The sequence below is a fragment of the Mirounga angustirostris genome, unplaced genomic scaffold (genome assembly GCF_029215605.1).
Source record: "Mirounga angustirostris isolate CCGP_5_RB_7025 unplaced genomic scaffold, mMirAng1.0.hap1 SCAF_5, whole genome shotgun sequence".
In the NCBI taxonomy this organism is placed as follows: Eukaryota; Metazoa; Chordata; class Mammalia; order Carnivora; family Phocidae; genus Mirounga; species Mirounga angustirostris.
This window is the reverse complement of record NW_026991713.1, coordinates 121,496,438-121,523,312: the sequence shown is the minus strand read 5'-3', so window position 1 is coordinate 121,523,312 and position 26,875 is coordinate 121,496,438. Positions and strand designations below refer to the sequence as shown.

General features: G+C 37.4%; 1 protein-coding gene across 1 annotated transcript in view; it reads left to right on the top strand.

Moving 5' to 3' along the window:
* Nucleotides 1-26,875, top strand: part of MALRD1 (MAM and LDL receptor class A domain containing 1) — a 790,469-nt gene that overhangs the window by 585,920 nt on the left and 177,674 nt on the right. The window contains exon 33 of the mRNA XM_064590300.1: nt 4,192-4,349. Within this exon, the coding sequence (XP_064446370.1) occupies nt 4,192-4,349 (158 nt within the window). The remainder of the gene's footprint in view (nt 1-4,191; nt 4,350-26,875) is intronic.

Below are 26,875 nucleotides of genomic sequence, written 5' to 3'. Positions count from 1 at the left end.
AATCAATACATAAATAGGATGAATAAATGGAAAAAAAGGTGAAAGAACGGAGAAAAATATACTATGTTAACATTAATCAAAAGAAAGCAGCAGTGGCTGCATTAATTTCAGACAAAGAAGACTTCAAAGGAAGGAGAATATTCAGGGATAAAGAGGGGATTATAAAATGATAAAAAGGTCATTACTCTAAGAAGACAAAACACCCCTCAATGTGTAAGCCCCTAACATCAGAACGTCAAAATACACAAAGCAAACCTAATAGCATTGCAAGGAGAAATAGATGAATCCACTACTATAGCTGGAGACTTCAACAACCCTGTCAGTAATAGGGCCAACAAGCAGAAATCAGTAAGGACATAGTTAAACTGAACAGTACCATCAATCAGCTGGATATAAGTGACGTTTATGGAACTTCAACAACAGCAGAATATACATTCTTCGCAAGCTCACATGAAACATTCACCAAGACAGTCCACATTTGAGCCCTAAAACACATCTTAACAAACTTAAAAAAAAATCCTACAATGTGTGCTCTCAGACCATAATGGAATTAAGATAGAAATCAGTAACAGAAATATAACTGGAAAATTCTAAAATATTTGAAGATTAAATAAGTAGACTTCTAAATAACATAATGAATCAAAGAAAAAAATCTCTTTTTTTAACTCTTTTTTATTGTTATGTTTATCACCATACATTACATCATTAGTTTTTGATGTAGTTTTCCGTGATTCATTGTTTGTGTATAACACCCTGTGCTCCATTCAGTACATGCCCTCTTTAATACCCATCACCAGGCTAATCCATCCCCCCAACCCCCTTCCCTCTAGAACCCTCTGTTTGTTTCTCAGAGTCCGTAGTCTCTCATGGTTCATCTTGCCCTCCAATTTACCCCCCTTCATTTTACCCTTCCTACTATCTTCTTTTTTTTTAACATATAATGTATTATTTGTTTCAGAGGTACATTTCTGTGATTCAACAGTCTTACACAATTCACAGTGCTCACCATAGCATATAGCCTCCCCAGTGTCTATCACCCAGCCACCCCATCCCTCCCACCCCCCACCACTCCAGCAATCCTCAGTTTGTTTGCTGAGATTAACAATTCCTCATATCAGTGAGATCATATGATATATGTCTTTCTCTGATTGACTTATTTCGCTCAGCATAATACCCTCCAGTTCCATCCATGTCGTTGCAAATGGCAAGATTTCATTCCTTTTGATGGCTGCATAATATTCCATTGTGTGTGTGTGTGTGTGTGTGTATATATATATATATATATATATATATATATATATATATATATCACATCTTCTTTACCCATTCATCTGTCGATGGACATCTTTGCTCTTCCACAGTTTGGCTATTGTGGACATTGCTGCTCTAAACATTGGGGTGCACATACCCCAAATCTCAAGGGAAATTTTGAAATATTTTGAATTAAATGAAAAAGCAAATACAACTTATAAAAATTTGTGAGATTCAGTGAAAATGGTGTATAGAGGGAACTTTTTAGCAACAAATGCATATATTAGAAGAAAGATCTAAAACTGATAATTTGCAGCTTAGGAAACTAGGAAGAGTAATTTATAAAATTGAAATCAGGAAATCATAAAACAAATAATCCAGTTAAGAAATGGGTCAAAGACACGAATAGACATTTTTCCAAAGAAGACATCCGGATGGCCAAAAGACACATGAAAAGATACTCAACATCACTAATCATCAGGGAAATACAAATAAAAACTCAATGCAGTATCACCTCACACCTGTCAGAATGATTAAGTTTAACAACACAGCAAACAACAGATGTTGGGAAGAATTCAGAGAAAAGGGAACTTACACTATTGGTGGGAAAGCAAACTGGTGCAGGCACTCTGGAAAACAGTATGGAGGTTCCTCAGAAAGTTAAAAACAGAACTACCCTACGACCCAGCAACTGTACTACTGCGTATTTACCCAAAGGATATAACAATACAGATTTGAAGTGGGGCTCCTGGGTGGCTCAGTTGGTTGAGTGTCTGACTCTTGATTTCAGCTGGGGTCATGATCTCAGGGTTGTGCTCAGCAGGGAGTCTGCCTGGGATTCTCCCTCTCCCTCTGCCCCTCCCCCTGCTTGTGACTACTCTCTCTCTCTCTCAAATAAATAAATTTAAAAAAATACAGATTTGAAGGGGCACATGCACCCCAATGTTTATAGCAGCATTATCAATAATAGCCAAAGCCTAAATATCCAATGGATAAAGAAGATGTGATATATATATATATATATATATATATATATATATATATATATATATATACACAATGGCATATTACTCAGCCATAAAAAATAATGGTATCTTGCTATTCGCAAAATGTGGATGGAGCTAGAGTGTATTCTGTTAAGCAAAATAAGTCAGAGAAAGACAAATACCATGTGATTTCATTCATGTGGAATTTAAGAAACAAAACAGATGAGCATGGCATAGGGGACAAAGAGGGAGGCAAACTGTAAGAGACTCTTTATAAACTATAGAGAACAAACAGGATTGCTGGAGGGGAGGTGGGTGGGGAGATGGGTTAATTGGGTGATGTGTATTAAGGAGAGCACCTGTGATGAGTACTGGGTGTTATATGTAAGTGATAAATCACTAAATTCTACTCCTGAAACTAATATTACACTATATGTTAACTAACTGGAATTTAAAACCATGAAATTACAAAAAAAATAAAGAAATCATAGGGAAAATCAAAATGAAAAGCTAGTTCTTTGAAAAGATTAATAAAATTGAAGACCTTCTAGACATATAAACCTAAAAGAAAGGAAAACACAAATTGCTAATTATCAGAAATAAAAGGGGGAACCTTTATTACTTATCCATGGCACTAAAAGGATAATAGAGAAATATTATGTACAGCTAGATGCCCACAAAGCTGATAATCTAAGTAGACCAATTCCTTCAAAGACACAATCTACCAAACTCACATGATAAATAGATAATCTAAATAAGTTTGTAACAAAGAAATTGCTTACAGGGGTGCCTGGTGGCTCAGTCGGTTAGGTGTCCAACTCTTAATTTCAGCTCAGGTCATGATCTCAGGGCTGATTCCTCAGAGAGTACTAAATTCACCTGACAACAAGCTCTTAAATAGGAAAGCTTCATAAAAGAAGCCTCTTGAACTATTAACGCACAGCTGATGATTTAAAGCCATATATCTCAGTAACAATACTAAAATTCCACAGGGGAGAAATAGAATACCTTTAGTTAGAAAATATTTTAATACTTTGATTTAAAACTGTAAATAGGGCGCTGGGTGGCTCAGTTGGTTAGCGACTGCCTTCGGCTCAGGTCATGATCCTGGAGTCCCGGGATCGAGTCCCCGCATCAGGCTCCCTGCTTGGCAGGGAGTCTGCTTCTCCCTCTGACCCTCCTCCCTCTCATGCTCTCTGTCTCTCATTCTCTCTGTCTCAAATAAATAAATAAAATCTTTAAAAAAAAATTAAAACTGTAAATAAATATTTAACCTAAGAAAGCATATATATATGTATTTCATTCTTTCCTAGTAAAAGCCATGCAGGGGATAGTAGCTATGATGAATTTTGACAACAATATCTACAGAAAAGATCCATTTGTGTTTAAATGGAGAGATCTTTCATATACTGATGCAGTTGAGGAGAATAGAAGTTATTGCTCAGAGAAAAAAACAGCATGGTGACTTTCAGAATTACATTTCACTTACTCTTACTGCCATTCACTACTACTGTGGTCAGTGTGGGAATCAGAGCAACTGGAAATGAGATACACTATCAGTCAGCCTCTCCTACCCCGTGTCCCTGCTCTACACACAGCATACAAAATATTTTACTTACTTGAAACAGGCAGACAGGTTTGAGCAAATTAGAAGAAAAGGAAGGTACCTTCAGAGTCAGTACAGATTTTTGATCACTAGGCAAGAGTCACATACTCAGGTGAATTTGGGGAGCCATATAATCAGTGACATTCTTCTTCTTTTTTCTTTTTTTTTTTTTTTTTTTTTTTCCAAAGAATTAAACATTATTGATATGTGACTCCACGGAAAGAAAACGAGTTGTGTTTAATTGTGTGTGGATGGGAGGCATGCAATTTGCATATGACTTAAATAGATTCTGCCTCATGCTATGACACAGATCGTTGTACTGAAAGAGCTGTGTTTGTCTATTTCAAGGGAATGGCCAGCACTTCCTGTCTGTCAGCTCATCTGGACCCAAAGAAGGACACACGGCGAGAATCACTACTTCCCAGTACTTTCCAGCAAGCCTCGGAATGTGTACTGTTCGGTTCTGGTTCTACATGGTTGACCCCAGGAGTATGGGGTTATTAAAGGTACAAAAGGGAGGCGGGAAGTGTTTCACTGAAATATTCATAGCATGTGTTTAAACATTTTTCTTTTTTTTTAATCACAGAACACCAGTGTTGATTCCATTAATTTCTCATTTCTTTCTGGGACAGTGGGATTTTGGCCAGCAGTGCTGTCATTCATCTTAGTCTCATTCAAGATTTATCTCATTCACGGCTGCCACCTGAACTCAATTATGGTGTGTGCTATTTAAAAGATCATCTAGAGATAAAAGAGGATGGGCAGATTCCACATGCATCTTCTGCTAACAACTCAGATAGGGAAAATGCAGACATGAGATGGGAGGGATAATGATAAAAAGAATTTTCTTCCCCAATCAAGGTAAAGGCAAAGAAATTTAAGATTTTAAGCATCTATCAGCTTACCCGAAAAACAACTTACCTGCTCCATTTTTGACTAAGAATCTGCATCAAATGCAAATGTCTTTGAAGAAGCAGGTTGCTGCATTTTTACTACTTTCTGTCGTATGAAATATCAGTAAGCTTTTCAATCAGCCTGAAGCAATCTTGAAATCTTGATTTCTAATTGTAAGATTATATATCAGAACACAATACCTGGTATTACTGCTTTGTAATTATACAACCACCTGTTGTTTGAATAAATACAGTTGGAATCTTTGTCTCAAACATCATCCTTTGTAAACAATACAGTTGCTAAGTGATTCCTATCTTTCAGGCTGGGTATTGTAAGCTTCATATCTGCTGTTTTAATTCTACCATTCATCTCACGAGGTAGTATATTTTCCCCAATATTACAATTTAAAAATGGAGACTCAACGTGGCTTAGTAACTTTTCTATTATAAAATTAACGAAAAATCTGATTTCAAAAATCTGACATCGCTTACCCAGCATGGTTTCACAGGTGTTCTGCCGTCTGACAAAGAAGTCTAAGGAGAAGCATAGGGAACAGAGAGAAAGGAAAAAAGGGCCTTATCAATTCTAGCCAGTGATAGAAAAGAGAGCTCCTCAAGAAAAAATACAAACATGCAATGAAAGTAGAGAATTTGTGCTGATTCTCCATGCATGTCTGTTTTCCTAAAGGGAAGCCAGTAAAAACAACAGAGAAAGAGATTCATTTTTAACAGTTTAGCAACAAGTAAATGAAGATCGTGTGACAATTTTGGAATTTTTTTCATTGTTTTTAAAACAATATATGAAAACTCAGTAGATTAGCCTATTACTTATGTTCCATTTTATCCAGGGTTATTTATAACCACTAACCTTAGAGAGACTCCACAATACATTATTTCTACTGATTTTTTAAAAATTTTACTTTATTATGTTATGTTAATCACCATACAGTACATCATTAGTTTTTGATGTAGTGTTCCATGATTCATTGTTTGCATATAACACCCAGTGCTCCATTCAATACATGCCTTCTTTAATACCCATCACCAGGCTACTGATGTTTTTAAACACAGATTCCTGCAGTTGAAGAAAACACAAGTTCCTGGTTGTTACTTATGGAAGAAAATACCAATGGAGAGGCCAAGAGACCTTTCAACAGAACACAAGTTGATTTCAGTCACTGTCACAAAATGTTGCTTCCTCAGTTCAAAAAGAGCATCCTTATATCTTTTAGCTACTCACCAGCTGGTTGGTCAGATTGAATATTTTTGCACCCCCCCCCCATTGGTATGTGACATCCTGAGACTGCTACTTCGGTCACCCATTGCTTTGAGCCATGTTTCTGGAAACGTGTAAACTTTGAAAATAAATGTTGGCCTCATGTCTTGATTTTTGATACCTTGCTTTTGGTGACTATTGGTTTTTTTCTAACCAGAAGGCAGCAAGTATGTGTAGCTATGCTTTTATGCTCCAGTCTTCAGAGAGTTCTACTGGGAAGAATAGTGCTAGAGAATTAGCCTGACATCCGCTTTTTGTAGAGGAATCACTTTCCCCCATTCCAAACTGTCTTGACAGGGTTGACTGTCACTGTAGGTTTCTTTTACCAACTCCACAGCTGACCCAAGTCATAGTCTTCTCCAATATTTGGTGCAGATTATAGGACGATTTGTCTTTCTTACAAATCATAAGGATATGGGCTAGATTTGGGCTATTGGAGGCCATCTTTCCCAACATGGGGAGGGATACAGTCTGAGAATGAAGCAAACACAGGAAGGACTCCAACTAAAGAAAGAGGGAGAAACAGAATAGTATTTGTTCTGTTTAAGTCCTGGATCCTACCTTGACTGAGCCAGTAAAATTCTCTTTTTGTTACTTGCTACTGAAAAGTCCTAACTTTTACAGAAACCTGAGAGAAACTGTTTTCATAATGTATCCTTATGTCACTGATGAACATAAGGGACAAGTCTCACTTTCTCAACTATTGGTCTGGAAAATCCTGTGTGTGTGTGTGTGTATGTGGTTCAGGACCACATGGTGCATCATAGTTGTTCTAATCTGAAACTATTAAATTGATTACAAAAATCCTTTAGAAAAGATATGGCAAAATACCAATGGTGAAGTTTTATAGTAGAGGGCCTAGGAGGCCATAAAAATAGCAAGGCATTCCTAAGAGAGATTTCAAGTTATAGTTTGTGGTAGAATGCTTTCTTGTCAGCACACATGTTATGAAATTGTATTCAGTGCTATGCATCCCCAGCCCTTCTGTGCTTTGTTCTGTATCCCAGAAAACTACAATTCCCAGGCCCCCTTGCTCTCTGCTTTGCTGAATAGGTTTGGCCAGTACTTTCCACTGGCCAAAGACCTGAGAGCAGGAAGACTAGACAAGACGTTCTTCTCCCCCTATCCCTTTCTCTCTCCCTCTCCTCATCCTCCCACTCTCCGCCTCCCTCTCCACCGCCTTCCCTCCATTTTTCCCTCCCTCTCCCCTCTCCCCCCTCTTCTGCTGAGTTTCTAACTGCATTTCATTTCTGACTCAGTTTTTTCCAGATAAGCCCTGCCTCCACCAAGTATGCCTGCCAAACTCCATCTTCCAGCATCTCAGTTTCAGTTACTCCCTCCTTTTGGCTCTCTAGTTTTAGCGGTGAGACCATTTTCCTATACATAATGATTAATCTCTGGGATGCTTCATGATTTCCTTGGTGATTTCTCATCTCTTCCATAAACTTTGTAACCAGCGCTCTACATTAAAGTCTCTCTATTTGAAATACATTAGAGTAGTTTATATTTTCTAGCTTGGCCCAGTCTGATACAAGTACCCAGTCCAAAGAAAACACAAATCTTTTCAAGATAATAACTTGTAACACAATGAAAAATTTTGAGTGAACTCCAGTCAGTTTAAATTTGTCCTCCTTATATTAACTTATTAAAAACTTGCCCTTCAGTTGGGGAAGACAGAAAACAAATTTAAAAAAAATGCAAATACAAAAACCTCAACTTGTGATACAGTACTCTGGAGCAAATAAAACAGGTTTCTGTAATACATAGTTACTCCTGGTCTGCTGGGAGAGTTTTATTTTATACCGAATGGTAAGAAAGTCTTTGAGAAAGATGACATTTGAATTTAGGCTTAAAAAAAAAAAAAAAAAAGAGCCTGCCTTGTGAACATCTGGATTAAGAATGCTCTTAGAAGGCAAAACAAGCTAATGTAAAAGCTCAATGTATAAGATATTTGAAGGCCAGTGTAGCTGGAGCAAAATAAGTGAGAGAGAGAGAGAGAGAGAGAGAGAGAGGATGATGATGTTGAAGAAACAAGCAAGAGCCAGGTCATATAGGTAGGGCCTTTTAGGGACACAAGGATATTAGCTTTTATTCTAAGAACCACAGAAAGTCATTGGAGAGGGTCATCTTGGGCTGCTATAACAGATTACTGTGGCTTAAGCAATGGAAATTTACTTCTCACAGTTGTAGAGACTGAGAAGTCCAAGTTTAAGGTACTGACCAATTTGGTTCCTGGTGTGGACCCTCTTCCTGGTTTGCAGATGGCTGCCTTTTCACTGTGTGCTCACTTACAGAAAGAGAGATCATCTCTCTCCTGTCTCTTCTTATAAACACACTCAAGCCATTCATGGGGCTCTACCCTCATGACCTAATTGCCTCCCAAATACCTCACCTCCAAAAACCAAAACATTGGGAATTGGAACTTTGGCATATGAATCCAGCTTGGGGGAACATGTTCAGTCAATAGCAGAGAGTATTGTGGAATAATATAATCTCATTTGAAAGTTTAAAAGATCTATCTGGCTGCTCTGTGGAAAGGAATGGGGACTGGCGAGTGGGAGGTGGCCAGAGGTCTGGCAGTAAAACAAGGAGGCAAGTTAGAGATGATTTCCAGGTGTCTGGAGCATAGAATATGTAGCTTTGCTTAAAGTAGAGTCTAAGGATAAATTGGAAAGCAATTTCTACAAATAATGGATAGTTAGATCTTCACCTGGCATAAAAGACTATTTTCTAAATAAAACATGCTTTAATTTTATTAGTATATTAATGAAGGGCATCATATAAAGCTAAAGCAGACAAGACTTGTTCCGTCAATGAGATCAGGGTGAAAACCAATTATGATTTTCCTATTAATTTTTAGGATAAAAAGCCAAATGATTCAGATTTATCCCAGCCTGCAAAGTTGGCGTAATAGGCTGCATGAAGAAGGCATGTGTTTTATAGGAACATGGAAGCCTGATGATAAAGGAATAATATTCAGAATAGTAAATGGATAATATTCAGAATAATAAAATGTTCACACAGACATCAGTGTCCTTTGATTCAAAGGCTCAGGAAATAAAAGAATAATGCTAATACATACTTTATTTTCTAGGTCAGTTTTTTTTTTCCCCCTATCTTTCAATTACCTACCTACATATAAAATTAAAAGCACTCCTTAAAATGGTGCTGGTCACTTTTTGATCCACATTGCTGAAAGAGCCCTAAGTGAACCAAATAATTTCCCATGAGATTACTTAGTTCCATTAGTTCGGCTTCCTAGCTTCTGGCTTGTTTTGATATTTAGCCAACTCAGGTGAGTTATTTAATGTCTATGAAAAGAAGTAAAGTTTGTCACAGGAAAAGAGAATTTCTTTAAAAATGACTAATATCTGGGCGCCTGGGTGGCTCAGTTGGTTAAGCAACTGCCTTCGGCTCAGGTCACGGTCCTGGAGTCCCGGGATCGAGTCCCGCATCAGGCTCCCTGCTCGGCAGGGGATCTGCTTCTCCCTCTGACCCTCCCCCCTCTCATGTGCTCTCTCTCATTCTCTCTCTCTCTCAAATAAAAAAAAAAAAATCTTTAAAAATGACTAATATCCTTTTATTATTCCAGACTCATTTGTAAAGTCACAGAAAGGAAATGAATAGGAAACTTTTATAATTGATACTTTTCATAACATTTTTTTTTGTAATTTACAGAAATTTCTAATTGCTCAGGGGGAAAGAAAAATGAACTACTTCCTAAAACTTCCTTCAGCGATAACAGATGAATTAATATATCTAAATGGGTTTCAAGAAGCGTGTTGTTCATATTTCAGAACAGTCAGCCTACCGTGTTGAAATGATCTTTATCTTAGAGTTGAGTTTTAGACACAAATGATTTCTGCTAAAACCTGTTAGAATTTAGCGTGTAAATGTTCCATTCAGGGAACTGTTGTTCTTGTGGCCCCGTGTTTGTGAATTTTGTTTTGTTTTAATGTCTAGGAAGATAGTAAGAGCAGAGCAAAAAAAGAGTGAGGAAAGTATTAGATGGTTACTATGTACCATTCATTGTTTGAAGTCGTGTGTGTGTGTGTGTGTGTGTGTGTGTGTAGTCTTCACAGTCCAGTGAGACAATACTGACATTATCTACATTTTGACAGATGAGGAAAATGAGATCAAGAAAGCTTCAGGAACTTGTTCAAGGTCAGAGAGCTAGGAGATGGCAGATGGCAGGCCAGGGTGTCCGCAGATCCACTGGCTCCAGTCTGTGCTTCTGCTCCACTGCCTCTTAGCACTAGAAGGTTATTTTTATGGCATATTTTATGTTCTGTATTTCTATTACTCAAAATCATATGTGATACCAATAGCTATTCTTTAAAAGATGCTTTGTATATTCTCTGTTCTGTATATTGTAGTTTTCAGTATAGATTTGGTGGGAGTTTGCAAACTTTACCAAAAAATGGTATAATCGTTATGTAAATAGTCAGATGTACCTCCTAAATGTGTAGTGTGTGTGAGATGTTGTGGGGGATGCCAAAGCTATTTGTTTTACCTATCATTTAATCCTTTTATTCTGCTTTTTTAAAAAAAAAGATTTTATTTATTTATTTGAGAAAGAGAGAGAGTACGCACGAGAGAGAGAGAGAGAGAGAGAGAGAGAGAGAGAGAGAGCGCGCGCGCACTCGCCCGCAAGGGGAGGGGAATGGGAAGGGGGAGGGGAAGGAGAGGGGAGAGGGTAGGGCAGAGGGAGAAGCAGGCTCCCCCCTGATGCAGGGCTGGATCCCAGGACCAGGAGATCATGACCTGAGTCTAAGGCAGAAACTTTACCACCTGATCCACCCAGGCGCCCCCTGTTCTGCTGCTTTTGATGATTAACTTTTTGAATGAGCATTTCAACGATAAGAGCCACCAAGACCACATCTTTGTTAAACTGGTTAAGGCTTCCTCTGGTCAGTTTTGGAATCCTCTTGAGTTTGTCATTAGACCTGTATCTGCCCCGTTAGAAGAAGTAGACCTTTCAGCGTCCCCCACCCCAGAATAATGCAGGAGAAATTCTGTTTATTCCTGTGATAGGGGCTTCCAGACTCCTGAACTTCAGAATAAGAAGTTTGGCAGACAAAAAAAAAAATTTAGCCTTTTTTTCTTAAATGCAGAATGAGCATGGGCCCTCCAGGGGACGCTGTGGTGCAAATGCATACTGCACCAGCAATGGCTGGGTACTTTAAGATATTCTAGAGAGGGCATCTGATACACCAGTCAGCAACTACCCCATTCACCCATATATAATAATATGATAATCATAAATAATTGAATAACAGATCAATGAAATATGGTATATATACAGTCACTAGTAATAGAGGAAATGTGTTTTAGATTTGCATTCATTTGATTAGGGCATTAACTTACCACTCAGTGCAGTGAAGTAATTTACAGAATGATAACCTATGTTAATGAGTTGCCCAAAAGGCTCTGGTTATTACCATGAGATGTTGCCACATAGATGAGAACATACCCCGTTTCCTAGTTATCACTAGGACTGTAGGTAGAGATTCTTCCAGTCCTATGTTGAGTAAAAAGAGAAATGAGCAAAAATGTAAAGTTTCCAAAAGGGAGCAAATGTATTCAAAAAAGTTTAATATATAGTTGATTTACAAAAATACGTATTCAAAATTAAATAGGTACTGGTTTGCATACCATATGCTTAAGGCAATTTATAGATTTTTATTCATTTTCTTTACTATTAAGGCTTAATTTTAAAATGCTTTTTTATGATATGTTATTATGAAAGTTGTTGAGAGGCACCGTCAGTGTTCTATCTATAATCTTATCCTTTTTTTAAATTTTTTAAAAGATTTTATTTATTTGTCAGAGAGAGTGCAGAAGCAGGGGGATCGGCAGGCAGAGGGAGAAGCAGGCTCCCCGCTGGGCAGGGAGCCCGATGCGGGACTCGATCCCAGGACCCTGGGATCATGACCCGAGCCGAAGGCAGACACTTAACGGACTGAGCCACCCAGGCATCCCTAATCTTATCCTTTTTTAAAGAACATTTTAACTGATGTTCCAGACTAACCAATTCTCTCTCATTTCTGTTAAATGCTGAACTTCATGGTCATTGTTGCACAAGTGATGGCACCCCGTTTATGAAGGCAGCTTTTGAGAATGCCATTAGATAAAGTTCAAGACAGGAAATAATAATTAGTGCAAATGTCCCCTGGCATAAAAGGTAGAGAGATATGGGTAGGAGCTGTTGAACATACTTAGCAAATTTCTGCCCTCTAAACAGACTTGCAGAAGATTCTGGATTGTACTCCAAATTTGAGCATTTCGTGCTATTTTAAGCAGAAATACGGAAAGTAATATACCAGGGCAGCAGTTCTAAATGTGTTACACACACTGGTGTGGCATCGGTGATATCAAGAACAATAGTTAAAATGAACCAAAGTAGTTTTTAGCATTTTCCTCCCTTTTTGAGAACAGACTCCTATGTAATATCAGTATCCCGTGTTTTAATCTGATAGGTCTCATTGAATAGAAGAGAAATATAAGGTGGTATCCAATGTGCCAGGCATTCAGCAAGGCAGTTCACCACGTAGGACCTGCAATGGGTTACACGTAGGAGAGCATGTCAAACACACACATGTCACTCGTAACATAGTAAGAATCATGGGCTTGTATTAACAGTTTAGCAAAGGCATGCATATAGATCTTCACAGCAATGATACTTTAATTGCTCAGGTAGAGAAAACTATGTAACTCCTGTGTATCTTCCATGGTAGATAATAGAAAAGTTAACTGTAAGAAGGTAAAAACACAGCTCTTAAGTTGCTACGAAATGATAAATTCTCAGAATGAGAAAGTACCACAGGAAATGTAAAGGTTGACGCTTGAGAGGAGCTAATCTGATTTGACCTTCAAATTAGACTTTGCCTTTAGAATATCAGAAAAACAGAAAAAGAAAAGGGACCTCAAGTCAAAGAAATATGCTGTTAAAAATTAAAATCAAGTCACAGTTTTAAGACAGAGATGTGGGAATTTGCAAAAGAAGGCATTTCTTACACCTGCCTACAAACGGGCCAGATGCAAAGTCACTTGAGAAAGAACCAAAAGTCAGCTTTGCTTAGAAGTCTGGGTCCCAAGCTGAATAGGACTTCTTAAAAAAAAAAAAAAAAGCATGTAACATATTCAAAGTTAAAGCATCTTTCACATTTTTATTTTGTGAAATCTGTCAATCTCTATTTTACTAATATATTCTGGATTTAATGCATAGGAAGCCATTTCCTGTCATAAAATAACAAAATATTCTCGAGGCGCCTGGGTGCCTCAGTTTGTTAAGTGTCTGCCTTCTGCCTCCAGCTCAGGTCAGGATCCTGAGGTCTGGATGCACCCCTCCCTCCAGCCAGCTTCCTGCTCATCGGGGAGTCTGCCTCTCCCTCTGCCCCCCCCCCATGTGCTTTCTCTCTCAAATAACTAAAATCTTTAAAAAAAATAACAAAATATCCTCATTTGTTTTAGTTATTACACAATTTTGATTTTTAGATTCAACTAATTAAGCCACTTATAATTCATTTTGTGTATGTATGGTGAGAGGTTAGAAGCTCATTTTTTTTTCCAAAATAGGAAGCCAGTTCTTTCAACACCATTGATTCAATACTGTGTCTTCTCCCTGTTAATTTGACATACTTTTGTTATCTCATGTAGAATTCGTATGTGTATTTGTGAATTTTCTATGGATATATGAAAGAATGATTGCTTCTTCCGTACAAAGATAGGTAGTTGGAGGGGTGCCTGGATGGCTCAGTCGTTAAGCTTCTGCTTCGGCTCAGGTCATGGTCCCAGGGTCCTGGGATCGAGCCCAGCATCGGGCTCCCTGCTCTGCGGGAAGCCTGCTTCTCCCCCTCCCACTCCCCCTGCTTGTGTTCCCTCTCTCGCTGTGTCTCTCTCTGTCAAATAAATACATAAATAAAATCCTAAAAAAAAAAGATATGGAGAGAGAGATGATAGAAACACAGAGATAAATTAAATCATATTCCTCTACATTTTTACTGACTGTTATCTCAACTTAATTTGTCAATTTAGGAAAATAGTATTTTAAATTCTTTCAGTGAAATTATAAAAGTTACAGTTTGTTTTTATTAGTCTCAGCCTTTTATATTCCAAAGCCATATTGTTGAATGTATAAAGATTCAAGACAGTTATATGTGCTTGGGGAGTCATAACTTTTATCAATATTAGGTGTCCCTCTTTATACTTTTCCCAAAATCTTATTTTTCTGTTATTAATATGGAAGTTCTTCTATTTTTTAAATAATTTTATTAGTATTTTACCCATGCCTTTATTTTTAACTATCCCATGATATGGCTTTAGTTATGTCAGTTTTAAACAGCATATGGCTGGATTATTTTTTTCCCATAATCTGAGTTTCTGGTTTTTATAAATTAATTTAGTCCTTTTCACATGTGTTATTGTTTCATCATGATATAGACCTATTTTTTGTGTGTTTTCTATTTTTCTTTTGTTTATTTTATTATTTTCCCCGTTACTGCTATCTTTAGTTGGGTTGATTAGATTTCCTGAATTCTTGCTTACTTCCAGTAAATTTTATTTATTTTAATTTTTTTAAAGATTTTATTTATTTATTTGTCTGAGAGAGAGAGAGAGAGATAGAGCACAAGCAGGGGGAGCGGCAGGCAGAGGGAGAAGCAGGGTCCCTGCTGAGCAAGGAGTCCAACATGGGGCTCCATCCCAGGACCCTGAGATCATGACCTGAGCCAAAGGCAGACGCTTAACCGACTGAGCCACCCAGGTGCCCCTAAGTTACAGTAAATTTTAATTGCTAGGTCTCTTTTTCTAAAGTGGACATGGTTTTTAATAAATCACTTTTTTTAAGTGATCTAAGATTTTTGTGATTAAGATTTAGGAAGGATCATTTTGTTTAAAATATTTATCCATTATCACGGAAAATTAATTGCATACTTCCACCCACCCCTCAAATAAAAGACAACTTCGGCAAGTTTTATTGACCCAGCTCATCTTCTCAAACAGCTCTATGGCTTATTCTTGTTGGCTGGAACCTTAGATTCAGGGTGTAAATAATTGATCTGCTTTCTTGACAATCATATTCTTAAAAATGCTGTAGACCTCACTAGCACGTAATTATCAAGTTTATGTTTATACTATATAATTATGTATGTTTTATAGTCATCTTTGCTCACTACTCTTTATTAATTCCTATGCAATCTGCTATGTTGGATTTTTTGTTTGATATGTAAATTATGTTGCTAAGGCTACATTAACGAAATACCACAGACTGGGTGGCCTATACGCAGAAATTTATTTTCTCACAATCCTGGAGGTTAGTGGTCCAAGATCAAGGTGCAGGCAGGTTTGAATTCTTGAGACCTCTCTCCTTGACGTGCCAATGTTTGCCTTCTTGCCATGTCCTCACATTGTGTGTCCTCTGTGTGTGCATCCCCAGTATCTCTTCCTGTGTCCAAATTTCTTCTTATGAGGACACCAGCAAGATTAGATTAAGGCCCATCCTAATGGCCTACTTTTCATGTACTGACCTCTTTAGAGGCCCTATCTCCAAATACAGTCACATTTTAAAGTACTGAGGTTTAAGGTTCGACATATGGACTTGGGGCAGTAGGCACATTCAGCCCTAACAACATGTTTTGCTCATACATTTCAGAAATTGTGCATGGGTGATAAGCTTTTTGAGTTCCTGATTGACTGAAAAAATGTGTTATACATACACATATTAAAAAAGAAGTTTGATCTAGGTTCAGAATTATTTTTTCTTAAGTAATTGACAGTATTGTTGCAATGTATCCTAGCATCCATTATCCACCTGCCTTACAGAAGACAGATGTCTGATTATTTCTCCTCCAGGATTTTTACATATTCTTCTTTTCTGTTAGGAAGTGGGTAAAATGTTCTTTTTATCCTTGGAGTTCATAAATCCCTACAGCAATTTGATGGGCCTTTATCATTTTTCATCTCAGGGAGATTTCCATCTGTAATTTATCTGATTATCTCCTTCTAGAAAAATCTATGAGACAGACGTAGAAACTTACGGATCTTTCCTTGCTATCCCTTCACAGATATTTTCGAAGTTTGCATCTCTTGGTTCTCTGGCACCATAGTCTAAGAGGAAATTTCATTCCCCTAGCAGGGAATACATGTTCTGATCAATGTCTGGTTTTATGTTGCTCTAAGTGTAAAGGAGGAGTTGTGTTTTCCATTGGGCTTACGTTAATGATGCCCTGATAGCTTCTTTATTGGCGGGGGCGGGGGGTAAAGTTCTTCATGGCAGTCACTTCTCCCATCCCATTGCCCCCTCATGGAAACTCCTGTGTCACATCTCCTACATCAGTGATATTTACCCACCCTGGATGTCCTCAGTACAAATGCTGGAATCAATAGCTTCTAACACAAGGGATTGACCTGGCTTTTTTAGGAAGTTTGTTGATTAATTTAGTGACACATGCACAGCTCCTTCATTATGCCCCTTCATCATTTTGGGTTATTCCGGAATTCTGCTGGGAACATTTTTTTGTTCATCTTTGTCTCACCTGTAGGTGTTTGCTAGTTTCTCAATTTTACATATTTTTATCAAACAGTTTCCATTTGGTTTATAGAAAGTCCTTAAAAAACTATTTTTGTATGTTGGTAGCTGTGCTCCCGATTTTCCAGTGATTCTGAGGATGTGTTTCAGCATTTATTCCTTTCTTTGCAGTGGAACAGTTTTAAGGGATATAGGTAAATATGTATTTTCAGTTACCCATCAGAACCAGAGACCATTTTCTCCATATTTATAATTTTGCAGAACACACTAAAAGAAAACTCAATCAGACCAGAGTTCCATGTTTTTCTCTTTGCTGTTTGTTTTGAAAGCATTTTAAAGTTAGTCTGTACAGCAATATTGTCAGGTGGGAGATAAAAACGTATGAGTGGGGGTGCCTGGGTGGCTCAGTTGGTTAAGCAACTGCTTTCGGCTCAGGTCATGATCCTGGAGTCCCTGGATCGAGTCCCGCATCGGGCTCCCTGCTAGGCAGGGAGCCTGCTTCTCCCTCTGACCCCCCCCCCCATGTGCTCTCTCTCTCTCATTCTCTCTGTCTCAAATAAATAAATAAAATCTTTAAAAACAAAAACAAAAACAAAAACGTATGAGTGTCAGCCTAACATTGAATGCTACCCAGGTCACTCTGCTATTGAGAAACATTTGGTTGGTTCTTTATTTCTGATTACTCCTGAACAATCTGCCTCTTTCCAAAAAGGTGAAGTTAATGTTGTAGAGCTACATACAAATCAGCCATTTCAATTTCTACATGGATAGTAGCTGTAATTTTTCTCAGCTCTTTCTCCTCTGATACGGCCTGTGATGTTTATTGCAAACCGAGTGATGTTCAGGAAAGGCAGTCGACTGGAATATAGGAGACCTGTGTCCTAGACCCAGCTTCCAAAGTTACTAATAACTGGGAACTTAGAACATTTCTAAAGCTCTCTGGTTCTTATTCCCCTTATTTACTAAGGACCCTAGAAATGCTTTTGTAAAAAAATCTGAAAAACCTGAAATTACATTGTGAAGTCATTTTTTTCAAATCCCACTAAAGAGTATCAATTTTTCATAATGAAATCATCCAGCTAACACTCTCATTAACATACTCATCCTAATATGTGAACTCTTTTTTAGAATAGATGAAACAGGATATATAATAGCAGACATGTGAATAATAAATAATAAAAAGGACATGCACTTAGTGTTAGTACTTATTTTATATACACTATTTTAATTTAGACCTAATAACAGACTTATCAGGTAGATATTAATATTTCTTCTATTTAATAGAGGATAAGTCAAAGTTTAAAGAGATTAAATAATTTAGCCTAAGATATCCAATTAGTATTGGCATTGTCAGGATTAGAATCTGGGTCCTAGCCCCTGATCATAACACCGTTCAGCCTTCTTATTGCTAGGTAAGTTAAACACTAAAGCAAAGTTTCACACTTTTTAAATATGATAAAGATGACCAGAAATGCCTCCCTATACCACAAATAGTCACCAACCAATTTAGGGTAGTCCTTTTTAATTTGAACAATGATTTCGTGTGAATGAACTTACTTCATTTGCTTTGAGATATTAAATAACAGACTGGGGTTCTTGATCCCCTATCTCAAATGAAAAAGACAAAGAAAAAAAGAGTGATATATTTCTTCAACTTTTAAAAACAGAGCTGAACTGTAGATTATTCTTCAATTCAAATTCTGATCATTCCAGGTTTTTTTTTGGCTTTTGTTTGTTGTTGTTTGTTTTTTAATCACCCATTCCTCTATTTAACCTAGGGTAAATTCCTAATTTTAAAGCACTGTAGCTTATTTATAACTCAGTGACCTCCCAACCCAGAAAGTTGTGATGTTTTAGTGTGAACAAGCAATTATTTGTAAACTTAGCGATGAAGAGCTTTGCTAGCTCTCATTGCAGTACCCACATGATCTTGATTCTTGTAAGTAGATACATTTGTTTTTCAGATAAAATAATGAATTTGCTAAGGTAGAAATTGTACAGCAAGAAACATGAGATTCTGCTTCCATGACTGACTAGCAAGTTAGATATTCTCTCTAGTCCTCTACCAAGTTTTTGATTAGAAAGTCAACTTTCTAGTTGATGCTTTCCAAGCCTAAAGTTCTTAAATCTTGAACTTTTCCATTCTTTAGCAAATGTTTACTGAGCACCTGTTCTATACATGACAGTATTCTAGGCATACCTAAATAAACAAAACAAATTCCCTGCCCTGATAGGATTTATGCTATCATGGTGAGACAGACATTAAACAGGAAACGTGATGAGTAAGTTGGGTAGTCTTTGCAAAGACCGTGTAACACAATGAGGCTTAGTAAGAGGACTGGTGGAGCCAGGGATGGTCAGAGTGGGCCACACTGGGATTGTAAACTTTGAGCGAACACTTGAAAGGGACCAGGGAGCGAGCCATGCAAATATGGAGGACGTGATGGGAGAACATTTCAGACAGAGAGAAAAAAAAAAAAAAAACAGTGCAACAGCCCGAGTTGGGAGTGTCCTTGGTGTTTAGGAGGATTGGCAAGGGAGCCTCATGGAGGGAGAGAGTAGTCAGACCTGGAAGAAGGGGGAGGGGAGAGAGATCTTGAAGAAATATTTATACCTTTGGAAGGACATTTTTATTACCGTGTTGTGTGGCCCAGTTCTGGAGAATTGCTATTACTAATTGAGTTCTTCAGGGCTTCCTTTGATAGCTTAATGTACCTAGTACTTGGACAATTCATGCTTCTGATAGGCAAAGATGCTTGGTTTATTAGGAGGGAATTGGGGTAAGGAGTTGGCGTTTGCAAGGTAAGAAATGATGGGCCACCTGACTTTTTTTAAATGTCCAATATTGGAAGTAGAAAGTGTGATGGAAAGAGGGAAGGGAGGAAAGAGAGAGTAAATGTGTTTAAAGGACTGGGTGGTTCAGTCTGTTAAGCGTCAGACTCTTGGTTAGGTTCAGGTTATGATCTCAGGGTCATGAAATCCAGCCCTGGGTCAATTTTTGCACTGAGCGTGGAGCCTGCTTGAAAGTCTCTCCCTCTCCTCCTCCACCCACTGGCATGTGCACACGCTCTCTCTCTCTAAAATAAATAAATCTTTAAAAAAAAGAGAGAGGACCAAGTGACCATTTGAATAATGCTTAATTGGTGTTGAAATAGATGAGACATTAGTGTTTTTTCTAATAAAATAGGCAATTGAGTGAATCAAAGCAAATAAGAAAAATTCCGTACTAGCTCTGTCACCTCTATACTGTGTATATTTGGGTTTTTAAAAATTCTTGAATTAATAGTTTAATTTTTTAGCAGTTTTAGGTTTCCAGAGAAAATGGGCAGAATGTGCAGACAGTTCCCATATACCCCCCACCTCACCCCAACTTTGCACTATTATTAACATCTTACATTACTGTGGCTCGTTTGTTGTAATTGATGAGTCAGTATTAGCACTTTATTAGTAAAGTCTATAGTTGACATTAGGACTCACTCTTGGTGCTGTGCATTCCGTGGGCTTTCACATATGTGTAATGACCTGTATCGACATTATTGTCCAGAACTGTGTCACTACCCTAAAAATCCCCTGTGCTCGTCCTAGTCCTCCCTCCCTTCCTCTCCAACACCCCTGGCAACCACTCATCTTCTTTACTGTGTCTATAGATAGTTTCACCTTTCCCAGAAATCCATAAATGTAGAATTCTACTTGAAAATGTATTGACCGCACCATGTTGGTGTGGTGGGCAGGGTATGAGTGGCCTGCCCTGGACTCAGAGCCCCCTACTGAGCAGATTCTCCCTGTTGCTGCTGCCAACCCCACACCACCCAGGCCTCCACCTCCCCAGGGAGCTTCCAAGCGCCTCCACCCTCTGCCTTCCCTGCACTCCCAGAACAACCATTCTGTACTCCAGGAAAGCACATGCAAAAGGTCCCTGGCTTCTGGTGAGGCACAAGACCCAATGAGGAGAGGGGCATGATGGGAACAGCAGCCCATGCCCACCCTATCCATTTCTTAGGTCCCCAAGGCAGAACTGGATCTGCAGCCCAGACTGAGCTGCTGACGTTAGTCCTGGCCTCCTACCCATTTGGCTTTGTTTTCCTGTCTCTCTGTCTGTCTTACTTATCTGTCTGGACTATTCCTGTTTGTCTATTCCTGGGAAGCTCATTACTACAGGCCCTGGCATCTACCCACTTTGTCCCATACTATTATCCTAAACTTATCTCTTATTCAAAACACGCACACGAAATAAAAATAGCAAAAACAAATGAACAAAACAAAAAACCAATAAACAAAAAACTCCAAGTCACCTAGATTTTTTCCTTTGTTATCTTCTAGAAGTTTTCTACTTTTATAGCCTTTTCAGATTGGCGTCTTTCACTTAGAAATATACTTCCCTCATGTCCTTTTGTGCCTTGATAGCTCATTTTTTTTCCTTTTATCCCTAAAGAAGATTCCGGTGTACAGATGTACCAACATTTGTTTATCCATTTACCCATTGAAGAACCTCTTGGTTACTTCCAAATTTTGACAATTATAAATCTGCTATAATCATTCATGTGTAAATTCTTGTATGGAAATAAGTTTTCAACTCCTTTGGGAGCACAATTGCTAGATCATATGATAAGAGTATATTTAGTTTTGTGAGAAACTGCAAAATTGTCTTCTAAAATACCATTTGGCATTCCCACCGGCAATGATAAAGAGTTTCTGTTGTTCCTTGCTGGGATTTGGTGTTTTCAGTGATGTGGATTTTAGCTGTTCTAATAGGTGTTTTAGCTGTTTCAGTTTTTATTTCCCTGATGATATATGATGTTGGGAGTTTCTCCTATGCTTATTGGCCGTCTGTATTACTGCTTTGGTAGGTGTCTCTTCAGATCCTTTGTCCCTTTTTTAATTGGGTTATTGTTTTTCTTTTAAACGTTTTGCATATTTTGGATACTAGTCCTTTTATCAGATTTGTGTTTTAAAATCTTCTCCAGGGGTACCAGGGGAGCTCAGTTGGTTGAACATCTGATTCTTGGCTTTGACTCAGGTCATGATCTCAGGGTCCTAGGATCAGGCTTCGAGTCGGGCTCTTTGGTCTGCTTGAGATTCTCTCTCTCCCTCTCCCTCTGTTCCTCCCCCTGCTTGCTCTCTTGCACTCACTCTCTCTCTCAAACAAATAAATCTTTAAAAAATATATTTTCTCTAGTTTTTGTGTTGCCTTTTCATTGCCATAACAGTGTCCTTAACATTGCAGAAGTTTTTAATTTCAGTGAAGTCTGCCTTACCGGTTTTTTTACTCATGGATCATGATTCTTGTTTTATAGCTAAAAAGTCATCTCAAAACCCAAGATCAGGGATGCCTGGGTGGCTCAGTCAGTTGGGCATCTGCCTTCAGCTCAGGTCATGATCCCAGAGTCCTGGGATTGAGTCCCACATCAGGCTCCTTGCTGAGTGGGGAGCCTGTTTCTCCCTCTGCCTGCCACTCCCCCTGCTTGTGCTCTCTCTCTCTGGCAAGTAAAAGAACAAAATCTTAAAAAAAAAAAAAAAAAAAAAAACAACCCAGGATCACATAGATTTTTCTCCTGAGTTATCTCTTTGAGGTTTTATAGTTTTGCGGTGGACATTTAGGTCTGTGAACCACTTTGAATTGGTTTTGGTGAGATATGGAAGTTCCATGTCTAGGATCACCTTTTTTTTTTTTTTTTGTATGTGGGTCTAGTTGTTTTAGTACCATTTGTTGAAAATACTAATCTCCCTCAATGAGTTGCCTTTGTTCCTTTATCAAAAATCACTTGACTGTATATATGTGGGTCTGTTTCCAGGCTCTCTTTTCAGTTCTGTTGATCAGTTTGTCCAATCTTTCACCAATACCACCTGCCTTGATCACTGTAGCTTTGAAATGTCTTGCAATCAGGTAGTGTCAGTTCTCTTACTTTGTTCTTATTCTTCAATATTGTTTTGGTTATTCTGTCTTTTGTCTTTCCTTATAAACTTTAGAATGAGTTTTTCAGTAGCCTCAGTTACTTGCTGAGATTTTGACTGGAATTGAATTGAATTTGTATATCAAGCTGAGAAGAATTTGTATCGACAATATTGAGCCTTCCTCATAGAATATCATCCATCTAATTAGATCTTTCATTTTTTTCATCAGTCTTGTAATGTTCTTCATATGACTCATGTACTTTTTGGGATAATATAAATAGTATTATGTTTTTAATTTCAAATCTAATTGTTCATTGCTGGATCATAAGAAAATAAGTGACTTGTATATTAACCTTGTATCCTGCAACCTTGCTATAAATTACTTAATAGTTTCAGGAGTTTTATTGTTGTTGTTGTTGATTCTCTGGGATTTTCTATGTAGACAATCATGTCATTTGCAAACAAAAGCATTTTTATTTTTTTATGATTGGTGTATCTTTTTTTAAAGATTTATTTATTTATTTGAGAGAGAGAGGTGGGGAGGGGCAGGGGGAGATAGAGAATCACAAGCAGACTCCTCACTGAGTGTGGAGCCTGACATGGGGCTGAATCTCAAGACCCTGACATCACTACCTGAACCCAAACCAAGCATTGGAAGCTTAACCGACTGTGCCACCTAAGCACCCCTGATTAGTATGTCTTTTAATTTTCTTTCTTCTCTTTATTTTATGTATTGCATTAGCTAGGACTTCCAGTACAATATTGAATAGAAGCAGTGAGAGCAGGCATCCTTGCTTATTCCTGATCTTAGCAGGAGAGTGTATGGTTTCTCACCATGAAGAACAGGGTTAGCTGTAGGTTTTCTGTAGATGTTTTTTATCAAGTTGAGGAAGTTTCTTTCCTATTTCTAGTTTCCTATGAGTTATTATCATGAATGGGTGTTGGATTTTGTCATATGCTTTTTCTGCATATCAGGGATCAATATTATTATATGATTTTTCTTCTATATCCTGCTAATATGATAGATTACATTAATCAGTTTCCCAATGTTCATTCACCAAGCATACTTGGAATAAATCTCACCTAGTGGTTATTTGTCATTCCTTCTAAACATTATTGGATTCCATTTGCCAATACTTTGTTGAGAATTTTTGAATCTATGTTCATGGGAGATATTGTTGTGTAGTTTTTCTTTCTAGTGTTGTCTTTGCCTAGTTTTGGTATTAGGGTAAAGCTGGCTTCATAGAATGGATTTGGAAATGTTTCCTCTGCTTCTATTTTCTGGTTATGTGATTATAGATAATTGGTATAATCTCTTTCTTAAATGTTTCGTAGAATTTACCCGTGAACCTATCTGGGCTTGGTGCTTTCTCTTTTGGAATAATTGATTCAGTTTCTTTAATACTACAGGCCTATTCAGATTATCTTTGTCCTTGTGTGAATTTTGATAGATACGCCTTTCAAGGAATTGGAAAGTTTTGTCTAGTTTACCAAATTTGTGGGCATAGAGTTGTTAATAATAATCCTTTATTATCCTTTCATGGGATCAGTAGTCATAGTTCCTCTGTCATTTCTGATATTTGCATCTTCTTTTGCTTCCTTAGGTAACCTGATGAGAAGTTTAGTAATTTTATTATTCTTTTCAAAGAACCAGCTTAGGTGACTGATTTTAGGTCTTCCTTGCTTTCTGTTAAATGAATTTAATTCTATAAAATTTCCCTCTAAGCACTGCTTCACTACATCCCACAAATTTTAATTAATTGTACTTTCATTTTCATCTAATTTGAAATAGTTTTAGTTTCTTTCTTGTGATTTCTTCTTTAACCCATGTGTTATGAAGAAGTATACTATATAATCTCCAAGTTTTTTGGGGTTTCGCATGTATCTTTCTGTTACTGTTTCCTAAACTCCATTGTGATCTGAGAGCATACACTGTAGGATTTCTGTTCTTTCAAATTTGCTACAATGTATTTGATGGTTCAGAATGTCATCAGTCTTTCTGAGCATTCCCTGTGAATTTGAGAGGAGTCTGTGTTCTGTTGTTGCTGGATGAAGTAGTCTATAAACATAAAGTTGATTGACGCTGCTCAGTTCAACTATGCCCTTACTGATTTGCTGCCTCCTGATTGTCAATTACTGATAGAGGGATGTTGAAGTCTCCGACTGTATGAGTGGATTCATCTGTTTCTCCTTGCAGTTCTTCCAGTTATTGTCTCAGGCATTTGACATTGTGCTATTAGCTGCATCCACATGCAGGACTGCTATAGAGAACTGACCACTCTCTTCATTTTGTAATACCATTTGTCCCTGATAATTTTCCTTTCTCTGAAATTTGCTCTTTCTGAAATTAATATAGCTTTTCCAGCTTTCTTTTCGTTAATATTAACATGGTAAATCTTTATCCCTTTACTTTTAATCTATCTGTATCTTTATATTTAACTTGAGGTTTGTTTTTTTTTTAAAGATTATTTATTTGTGTGTGTGTGTGTGTGTGTGAGAGAGAGAGAGAGAGAGAGAGAGAGAGAGAGAGAGAGAGAGATAGATCACAAGCAGAGGGAGCTGCAGGCAGAGGGAGAAGCAGGCTCCCTGATGAGCAAGGAGCCTGATGTGGGACTTGATCCCAGGACTCTGGGATCATGACCTGAGCCAAAGGCAGACGCTTAACGACTGAACCACCCAGGTCCCTTAACTTGAGTTTCTTATAGATGACATATTGTTGAGTCTTTTTTAAAAATCCACTATAACAATCGCTTTAATTGGTATATTTAGAAAACTAACATTTAAAGTGATTATTGGTAGTTGGATTAAGATCTAGCATATTTGTTTATCTTTTATACTTGTAGACCTTGTTCTTTTTTTTTGGTCCTCTACTCTTTTTTGCCTTTGTTTTAATTGAATGTTTTGTATGATTCCTTTTTTTCTCCTTTTGTAACATACCAATTACACTTCCGTTTCAACTTTTTTTCTAATTTTTGGCTCATGAATTTGCAATATGCATTTATAAGTAACCCAGGTCCACTTTCATTATGGACCACTAACATTATGCCACTACATGGGTAGTGCAATTCCATTATAAAGAGTATTTTCAAGTTCTCATTTCTATCCTTATAACATGCTGCCATTCATTTATTTCATTTACCCCAAAACTAAAATCACTGAATACATTCTTGCTATTGTTATTTTGAACAAACTGTTACCTGTTGGATCAATTAATAATAAAAATAAAATATTTTATTACTTCATTTATTCTTCTCTAATGTTCCTCTTTATGCGGATTGGATTTTCTGACTGATATCTTTTTTGTGTTCTCTAAAGGATTTATCTTAACTTTATTTGTAGGGCAGGTGAACTAACAAAAAATTATTTTCACTTACGTTTGTCTGAGAAAATCTTTATTCTTTATTTTGATGGATAATTTTATTGGATACAGAATTCCAGATGAGAGTCTTTTTTTTTTTCCTATCAGTACTTTAAATATTTTTATTCAACTCTCTTTTTGTTGGCATAGTTTCTAAAGAGAAGTCTGATGTAATTCTTATCCTTGCTTCTCTGTAATTAAGGTATTTACCCTCCCCAATGCCCTGTGGCTTCTTTCAAGATTTTTTCCTTGTCTTTGATTCTCTGCAGTTTTAATATTATATGCCAAGGTATAGATAAATATTTGGTGTTCACAGATCTTCCAGGATCTGTGGTTTGGTGTTTATCATTAATTTTGGAAAATTGTCATTATCACTTTAAATATTTCTTCTGCTTTTTTCTCTTCTCCTTCTGGTATTTACATTATACATATTATACCTGTAGGAACCATTCCTCAGTTCTTGGACATTCTGTTCCATTTTTTCAAGTCTTTTTTTTTTCTTTGCATTTAAGATTTAGTAGTTTCTATTGACATATCTTCAAGCTCACTCATTCTTTCCCCTCCTGTGTCCAGTCTGTTGATGAGCCCATCAAAGGTGTGTTTCATTTCTGTTAGAGTGTTTTTATTTATTTCTAGCATTTCCTTTTGATTATTTCTTAGTTTCCAACTCTCTGTTTATACTGTCCATCTTTTCTTGCATACTGTCTACTTTTTCCATTAGAGCCCTTACCTTATTAATTATACCTATATTAATTCCCTTCTTGATAATTCCAACATTTCTACCATATCTAAACCAGGTTCTGATGCTTGCTGTGTCTCTTTAAGTTGTGTTTTTTGTCTTTTTTGACAGACCGACGTGATGTACTGGGTGAAAGGAATTAGGCCTTTAGTGTGAGGTTTTATATGTATCTGGCTAAAGGTTAGGATATGTTTACTCTTTGCTGTAACTGTAGATATCAGTTATAATTTCCCTGTTGTCCTTATTTTTGTCTTCACTGTTACCTTTGGGTTTCCAGAGAGATTTATTTCTAAATAAGGCCTGCAATGTGCTATTATTTCCTTGTATTCCCCTGTTCATACACAGA